At 35.3% G+C, this 9,159-nt stretch overlaps 1 protein-coding gene across 1 annotated transcript; it reads right to left on the bottom strand.

Moving 5' to 3' along the window:
- Nucleotides 1-1,012: 1,012 nt before the first annotated feature.
- LOC112203076 (urease accessory protein G-like) lies at nt 1,013-3,577 on the bottom strand. Its single transcript, XM_040505707.1, has 4 exons — nt 3,551-3,577; nt 1,669-1,870; nt 1,205-1,326; nt 1,013-1,069 (listed from the first exon to the last, which is right to left on the bottom strand). The coding sequence occupies exons 1-4, from the start codon at nt 3,575-3,577 to the stop codon at nt 1,028-1,030; spliced, it is 393 nt and encodes a 130-aa protein (XP_040361641.1). The 3' UTR covers nt 1,013-1,027.
- Between the last annotated feature and the right edge of the window lie 5,582 nt (nt 3,578-9,159).

A 9,159-nucleotide genomic window follows, 5' to 3' on the forward strand; every position in this document is an offset into this window, starting at 1 on the left:
GTCAACCGAGAGCTGTTATGAAATTCGCACTCCTCACTTCCTTTTATATTTGAAATCCATACAAAAAGATAAATTTTAAATTATTAAAAAGGAAAGATGATGGGTGAACTCAATTATAAATTCCGATCCCTAAAAATTTATAGCTTTCAATTTCATTTTTTCCAATCTCAATTGAGTTTACCTAAAATTTCATTACAATTTGCGTCATCGTAAAAATTTTGTTGATATATTTATGAATTTTCAAATCCTCAATATTTTTGTGCGTGGAGGGGATAGACCCTTTTCAGAAACCAAAGACTTCTATCGCTTTATCTTCTTCATCTCAGAACAAGTTCAAAACAATTTTTTGGATTTGATGATTCATCTTTATAAGCATAGAGAAAAAAATGAATGACAACTCAATTAGATATAAAAATTGTGACACTAAACAGTAATAGCATAGCAACAATGCGTTCCTCGTCAATCGCCGCTCCACTCCCGCAGGGGCGGAGTAGTGTTAAACATTTACACATTTATTCTAAGAGGTAGACAGAGATTTGGAAAAAAGATGCAGAAACCAAATTCAGTGAAAAAGCGTCGGTGGCTCAGTGGCGCTTATTTCCTGTTGCTAGTTCCCAAGCCTGTATTATGTGGTTCACGATTTCCTCAACTCCTTGCCCGTGTTTCACCTGAGCAAAGACATATAGGTTCACAAGGATATGAATCATGGAAACTGAAATTTAACATTTGAAGCAATTCCGAAAGCCATAGACATCAAATAAGACCTATACAGATAAAAATTTGAAATTTGTCACGGTAACATGAAAGATTTGCGAATGGAGACAGGGTTGTAGTGTCTCTTTTCTGCCAAGAATAAGTGATATCATGGGAAAATATAGCTAGATATAACTAACATAGATTATAATAATAATAGTATAGACCTTTCAATATACTTCTACAATGCAAAAATGCTAGCTAACTAACTTAACCATTCAATCAACCAACCTGAGCAAAGACAAATGGCCCTCCATCTCGCATTCGAAGTGCGTCACGCTCCAACTGCTTGTGCAAGGTCAGTCTTGTTTATCACCTACAATCAAATGTTGTCGAGTCACACATATGAATTCCTCATCAAAGGTTATCAAGTCACAATCAAACAACTAACAGTATAGGATATAGCATCCACAACAAAGTCAGCAGCAGTGAATATCAGAAAACCACATACCAGAAGGTCAGCTTGAGTGATTCCAGGGCCACCTTTTCGTGGAATTTTATCACCACCAGATACATCTATGATGTAAATAATATAGTCAGCCAGCTCCCTGCTGAAGTTCGCAGCTAAATTATCTGCACCCAAACAAATCAAATTGGGAATTGTTTCAATCAAACAATAAAATATGACTATGAAAAAGCTTGATCCAACAATTGGTTGGTCATTCACATACAAAATATCCCAATTTTTGCAACTTCACAGTAAGTAGTTCCATCCCAAGTTGTTGTGTAAAGGTTTTCTCACATATTAATCTCTTTAAAGATAAACTACATAAAGCCTTTCAGTTTCAAGTTCAATAATGAAATTCTAGTACTACTATCATCATGCATCACCATTAGTCATTTGCAACAATTCAACCTAAGTATTCAAGTCAGTTCATATCTAGGGTTCCTCATCTAATTGCCTCTGGAAAGTACCTCCGCCTGATTCACAAAGAAGTATGTCTGCCTTGTACAAGTTAGAAAGCTCCTCAAGAGGGCCTAGATTAATGCTGATGTCTTCGCGAATTGCAGCATGAGGGCATCCCCCAGTTTCCACAGAACGTATTCTCTCTTCAGGAAGTGCTCCATGCTTCACCAAGAAATCACCATCCTCTTTGGTGAATATATCATTTGTCACCTGCAATAATCACACTTGTTCTTCTTCATCAGTGCAATCTTTATATCCCACATCGCCGCATCAAGCTATGACTTGGGTATTTCTCTGTGGCTGCCTCAATCTCAATCAACTAGAAACACTGCTAGGCAGTGCAGATGTTAACAAATTCTACGCAAAAGGTCACAATATGATTTTACAAAAAGTGACAGATTTTGAAGTATCCAACAAATAAGGCACTGAGAGTATCCAACAGATTTAATTTGTTTTTACCCCCTTGCATAGTCTCTAGCAAATTCGAGTCTTCTTTGACTTAATGCATTTAGATAACCTAATGCGCACAATGCATTTAGTGGGGTGTATCCACGAGTCTTCTTTGACTTAATGCATTTAGATAACCTAATGCGCATAATGCAGAAACAAAGAATGATGAGCTTCCTATCGATCAGCTATTGTCCTAAAAGTAATCACATAATTGGGTTTCTACATATGGCCTTGGAACCTCCCTGCATAACCAAATTCGCTGCCGCACCCCCCTTGGTCCAGATTGCCGGTGGTTTGCCAACTCCCTTATCCGTCAACCTAGATCTACGATCCAGGATATGTTTCTTTTTCATTCGCTGGAAAGGGTGTTTTGGAGATATAATTTTTCCAAATAAGGGGAGACGCTTAGATGTCTATATTAGTATTAAGAGATCGAAGTTTAGCCAAAATCAAAAATTTGACAGAAAAGACTCTAGAAGTTTAAGAAATTCGAAAGTTAATTAAATTACAAAGACGATTATGACAATTACAAAATAGATTTTTATTAAGAAAAATATATAAAAAAATCTCACGACCCATTTTTTCTCTAACTATATATCTTCTCTATGCAATAACTATTTTATTCCATTGCATTTCTTTTCTATCTCAAAAAAAAAAAAAAAAAATCCCACAATTCATTTTTCTTTCTCATTATGATCTCTCTGAAATAACATTTTTTTTATTTTCTTCAAAAAAAAAAAAAAAATACCACACATCATCCAGAGCATGTGTAGATGAAAGTTGTATGTGTTAAGAAAAATGAGATGTTAGATGTGTATATATAATTACTTTACAAATAATATGGATGGACTAAACTGACTTGGCCGGCTTGGTGCTAATAAGTCACATGAAACGCGGAACGTTGCGGTACGGATACGTGGTACAGGTACGCGGTACGTCAGTCTTTAGGGTATGTGGTACGCTAAGATACATTAGTTAATTTTAATTAAAATAAATTACATATATTAAATAAAATTATGGAAAAATAATTAATAATTATAAAATGTAATTTGTTAAAATAAATAACCATACCATAAATAATGGACTTTTATTTTACCTAAATATCCCTGATTAATATACTATGAGAAGCACTGTACTTAAAGAGGATAAATAAGTAAATTAACAAATAACAGAAAATAAATAATAAAGAAAGCTTATTTATCTTTTATTTTTTATTGGATTATCTTGGATCATCTCAATCTGATTATGCCGTGAATCCACCCACCAAAAAAAAAAACAGATTATGCCGTGAATCCAAGAGATTCCCTGTTGATTCTCTTCATCTCTTGAAGAGACAGCTGCAGCTGCCGCAGATCTAGAGGAAGCCAGAGGCGAGTAGTCCTTACTTCTCTCCGTCGGCCCCAGCGGTTACGGCTCCAAAAGCACCGCTGACCAAGTCACCGATAGCTGCCCCAATCTCCGCTCCATCACGGCCATCATCACAGTTACATGTTCCTCTAATCGGTGCCACCCAAAAATACAACCAGTTTTTGTTTACTCTTCTCAAATTAATTAAATATTTAAATTAATTATAATAAATAATATGGCTTTTAAATCTATGGAAACATATCATGTGTACCTACATGAAAGGTCAATAAATTCTTAAACAATGTAGTGTATCTATATCAGAGTCAAAAAAGAAAAAATGAAACAAACTAAGTAGGGTTATTAACACAATAATACTTAGAGATACAGTAATAGACTAGTCACATAGTAGATCAAACTAAAAACCCTAAGGCACCGTTGCCGCAACCCGAGTCCATTCTTTCGATCATGGCTGGCATCGATGACGTCACCGCAAGTTTTGCTACATCCATAGCTCTTGCAGGTAACGATGTGGTGGATCTCTCTCGCATGGCAGGGGCCAATGTGAGACGGGGATCTCAAGCCTACCTTTTAGCACGTCCTCTGACCGCAAAGCCCTATGGTAGAGCAGATATGCAAAGGCATTTCCGTCGCATCTGGGTTCTGGAGAAGAGTTTCAAGGTCCAGAATCGATCTCAAAACCATTTTGTATTCTCTTTCGATCTCAGGAAGGGCAAGAACAAAGTACTTAAGGGGGGGCCATGGTACTTCAACAAAACCCCGGTGATCCTGCATGATTATGATGGGATGTCCTTACTTCAGATAATCAAACTGAACACATTATTCTTCTGGGTGAAGATCTTGAATATCCCACCGGCACTGGAAGTCAAGGAAACCATTGTCAATGTCGCCTCCATTGTGGGTCGTGTTCTGGTAATGGATCAGAAGCTTTTCGATGCAACCGGAAAAGTTCGCGTCCATATGGAGCATGATATCACCAAGCCCTTCATTCTCAAGAAGACTCTTAAGCTAGCCCAGGGAGTGATTGAAGAAATAGAGTTCTTCTTTGAAAACCTAATTAGCAGATGTCGCAAGTGTAATCTCATTGTCCATGACAATGACTCCTGCCTTGTTGCCACTCCACCCAAAGCTGACTGCAACACAGCAGCTCCTCCACGTTTGGATGTGGTAAGCTCTTACACTGGATTCAAGGACCATCGGTTTACTAATGGCATGTTTAGATTTCAGGGAACACAAATCCCTATGCTTCCGGTTGCAAGGAATCTGTTTGGTAGCATGGATGCCTCTAAAAGCCGCAAGCTTATTGTCATCAAGCATACTATGTTGCGCTCGGGGATACAGCATGAGGATGAAAATGAGGATCACGCCAAACAGCAGGAAAATAAGCAGCAAGAAGCTCAAGTGCTTTTTTAGATTTTAGGCTGCAAGAGAAAAGAGAAACTGAGGCTGCTGCAAAGAAGGTCAAAATTCCTGAGTTTTCTTCCAAGTTTGGTGCCAAGTTGCTGGGACTCATTGAGACCCCAGGAGGTGTGTTTGTCCCAAATGAAGTGATGATGACTTTCGCTTCAATGCCAACTGAGGTTGCAAAAATAGAGCACACGGCGGGGGGGGGGGGGGGGGGGGGAGGGGGGGGGTGGGTGTTGCAAGAAGAAGAAGGGCCGACCTTCAAAGAAATCTCCTAGCCCTAGCACAAAGGGCAAGGAGAAAATTTAGTTTTCGTTTTGAACTATGCCTATTACTATGTCCTAGAGTTTTCATAGTTAATAGGCTTGCTTTAAAAAGTGAGCACTGAATGTCTAATGAGTGGTCTAGTTCTATGTACCGTGTGTTACCTCCACAACCTCTTGCCTATCTTTGAATGGTAGCTGAGGGGTATGTAATGGCCATTGTGGCTTGAGTTTTAGTAATACAATCATTGATGGATTGATTCAAAAAAAAAAAAAAAAAATAGTAACAGACTAGTCCATGATCGAGTTCTAATATTATTCCTATTTAATAGGTAGAGAAAAAGAAACCAACACTACTCTACCTTTGTAATAGATATGAAAAGTGCAAATTTTTATGCACAAGGTAATGAAAAAAGACTAAGGTAGTTTAAACATGGTTACTAATAAAAAGGTTGGAAAGAAAAAAAAAGAAGAAGAAGAAGAATCATTGCAGCTTGCCTTTCCACTTAAGAAATTACCTTTGTACTAGGTATCAAAATTGCAAACATATCTATGCACAAGGTAATGAAAAAAGAGCAACTTAGTTTTTGACATTGTTCCTAATCTAAAGGTACGGAAAAAAGAACCATAGCAACTTGCCTTTCTCTTAAGATATGAAAAATGTATCTCCCTGTCTAAAATCACTTTCCTTTGTACGATTTATCCTAAGGTGCAAAGGTAGAGATACAATGTAGAATATTACCTCTTGAGAGTTTCTATTGGGACCTCCAAATCTGCTCACTTGACCTCACTCTATTATGAATTATTAAATGACATATATAACCTACTATAAAATGACAATTAAGGACAATAATTATATCCAAAAATAATATATTTATTTTATGTGGACTTTCCAATTCAATAATATTATATTGTATTTCTTATTATTTTCCTTATCTATTTTCATTTTCCAATTTCACTACATACTCATTAAAGCATTCATATATCTTTAACAAGAACTAAAAATATGATTAAGATCATGTGACATAAAAATATATGTTATATATGTTGAACGCATATTGGTGAGGGAAAATAAAATAAATCATGTTATGATTTATGACCAAAATCTAAGTCAATCCATTATATTAGTAAAAAAAAAAAAAAACTATCGGTTAAAAAAAAACTAAAAACATCAAAATAATTAGGGGATGTGACCAGTTACCCATTTTTAGCCCAATATTTGCCCAATCACTCCACCTTCAACTGTTTGTGCCCACTTACCCAATTCAACAGTGTCAAGACTCATCTAGGCTCCAGAATAAAATGTTATTACGGTAGTGCCACTACACTAAAACTGCACGACTCGTCAGTAACCCATCTCTATCAAACGTCAAACTGATTCAAATCTCTTCGTCCCTCCATACCCGATTCTCTCTCTCTCTGCCTCACTCTCTCTCTCTCTCTCTCTCTCTCTCTCTCTCTCTCTCACCTGGATTCTCACCGTTCTACGGCGACGACGCTTCAAGGTCCGGCAATTGTTTTCCCTTTTTCGGCTTCGAAGATATCAAAACAGGTAAAAACTCAATTTCCGACTCCCTTTTCCAGTTTTTTTCATGTTTTCTGAGGGACCTATTACAAAATCTTCCGTTTAAAGTAGTTTTAAGTTTCATTTTGGTTACATATCTGTGAAATTTCCGGAACGACTTTGCATGTTCCGAAATCGGTGAAATATAGGGTTTCTGGTTCATAATTGAGAAAATCTGATACGAATGTTGTTTGTCGAGCATTTTTTTTTGTACAGCTAAAATAGAAAAAAAAAATACAGAATAGTTCGTGGCATTTTTTTTATTGATTAGACATTAATTTTTGAAACTCAAGTTTGATTAAGAAATGTATATTTAGTTAAGATTTATAGAGTGATTAAATCATTTAAATGACTAAATTTTTTATTTTAAATATAACAATTTATTTGCAAATTATATGAGTGAGGTTATTTGAGGAAGTTTAGTGAGGTTTAGTGAGTAAATTTAGTATTTGAAAAATTGATAAGAGGTGTAAAAAGCATAGAGGTCAAGTGAATAAATTTGGAGGTTCCAAAAGAAAAACTCTTACCTCTTTAGATGGATCAAAACCTTCGTATGAATACCCATCTAGAATATCTATTTGATTGGATAATGAAGTTGAACAACTTGACAATTCTATAATACAGGTGTAGAAATAAGAAGAAAGTGATCAGAATAAAGGAGAAGAAAAGAGACAAGATATAGGGTGTAAAAAAATGATGGTAAGGTACGATCATTTTATATAACTTATAATTTTTTTTAATAACGATGCATCAATTAAGGGTTTTGTTGTGCTAATGACATATTATAACTGATATGGTTTTTATGAATACCAAATTGATTGAAAAATAACATTAACTCTCAATTTATTGATGCATAAATTATTGATTGTTTTGAGTAATATTGTTATGGGTAAATTTGGTATGTGAAAAATTAGAAGTAGACCCATCATGCTAATATAGGAAAGTAAGCTGATGTGGATGCTTAGTCACTGGACCGCAATTAACAAAATTTGTCTTCCAGATTACAATCAAAACAGGTTATGGTTTTTGGACTTATATATGGATTTAAATGGATTGTAAGTGTTATATAAGAGTAATTGGTGAATTTTTTTGGTTTTTGATTGGGGGTGAGGTGATTATGTTAACAAGTTAGTAACACACTCATTCAATCAGTATTTAGACTAGAATTTTGGAAGATACCTCAGTAAATGCATACTAATCCCCGGACTCCCCTCCGTAGGCGCACCGAACTCAAAGGTCTCTAGTGCTTGCTGGATTTTTTCTTCTTCTTTTTTATGAAATTATTAAAATATGAGTTATTATTGAAAATAAGAAGAAATTATTTATTGCTCCGTATATTAAGATGTTTATTTGGTACAAATAGCAACGTGAAACATTATTTCCTCATCAGGTGATGTAAGATCCTCTACAAGTTCACAGTCTAACGGTTTTGTCAAATCAGTCATTTTCAGTAACTTGCATTGAAGTTTTGGTTTTGGTATTCAATTAGGTAGGATAATATTTATATCACTAAAGGAGTTATCGTCAACTTGCGAATGTTAAATTACGTTTGTACGTTCACACTCACAATTGCAAAATAGGTATAAATAATGGATTGTTGTTGATAATACATATCACAAAAATATATGCATTAGTGTAGTAGCTAGCCATGGATTCAAAGGTATTTTGTTTCATGTTTCTAGCACTCTTCCCAGTCTTCTCAACATCAGAGCCTTGGGCAATTCTTTTTCCACCTGTAAATGAAGATGGTAAGACATACCAAAGGTTTAATGGTCAAGCTTATATGTGCAAGGAAATAGGGCCAAAGTGCCAATATTGGTTATTAAGTGGTGAAGCAAATAAATATTGTAAAGCAGAGTGCAAAAAGAAAGGGTACCCCGAAGCTGAATGCACCTCTACCGGGTGGGTTCAAAAGGAATGTTTTTGCTACGAACCTTCCGGATGGCCTAGAAATGGTTTTTTTATCTTTTGAGCAAACCTAGAAAGCTAACCCTAAGAGGTAGCTTCAGATTCTTTAATATATATTCATAATGATCGATTAAAGAAATACATTCATATATAGTCTTTGTCTTGCCACTTTATTTTAATTTTATGGGAGATTTCTGTTGATGACACATCAGTAAAAATAATGCATTTTTCTTTTATAAAAGATTATTGTCAACCGAGAGCTATTCCGATCCCTAAAAATTTATAGCTTTCAATTTCATTTTTGCCAATCTCAATTGAGTTTACCTAAAATTTCATTACAATTTGCGTCATCGTAAAAATTTTGTTGATATATTTATGAATTTTCAAATCCTCAATATTTTTGTGCGTGGAGGGGATAGACCCTTTTCAGAAACCAAAGACTTCTATCGCTTTATCTTCTTCATCTCAGAACAAGTTCAAAACAATTTTTTGGATTTGATGATTCATCTTTATAAGCATAGAGAAAAAAAAGAATGACAACTCAA

This window comes from Rosa chinensis, chromosome 5 (assembly GCF_002994745.2).
Source record: "Rosa chinensis cultivar Old Blush chromosome 5, RchiOBHm-V2, whole genome shotgun sequence".
In the NCBI taxonomy this organism is placed as follows: domain Eukaryota; kingdom Viridiplantae; phylum Streptophyta; class Magnoliopsida; order Rosales; family Rosaceae; genus Rosa; species Rosa chinensis.

Excerpts from the sequence above, each read along its gene's own strand:
- LOC112203076 (XM_040505707.1), bottom strand. The coding sequence starts at position 3,577 with ATGGAGCGGAGATTGGGGCAGCTATCG. Across the intron at positions 1,327-1,668 it reads TCTTTGTGAATCAGGCGGAG|ATAATTTAGCTGCGAACTTC; the intron begins GTACTTTCCAGA and ends GTTTGGGTGCAG. Across the intron at positions 1,070-1,204 it reads TCACTCAAGCTGACCTTCTG|GTGATAAACAAGACTGACCT; the intron begins GTATGTGGTTTT and ends ATTTGATTGTAG.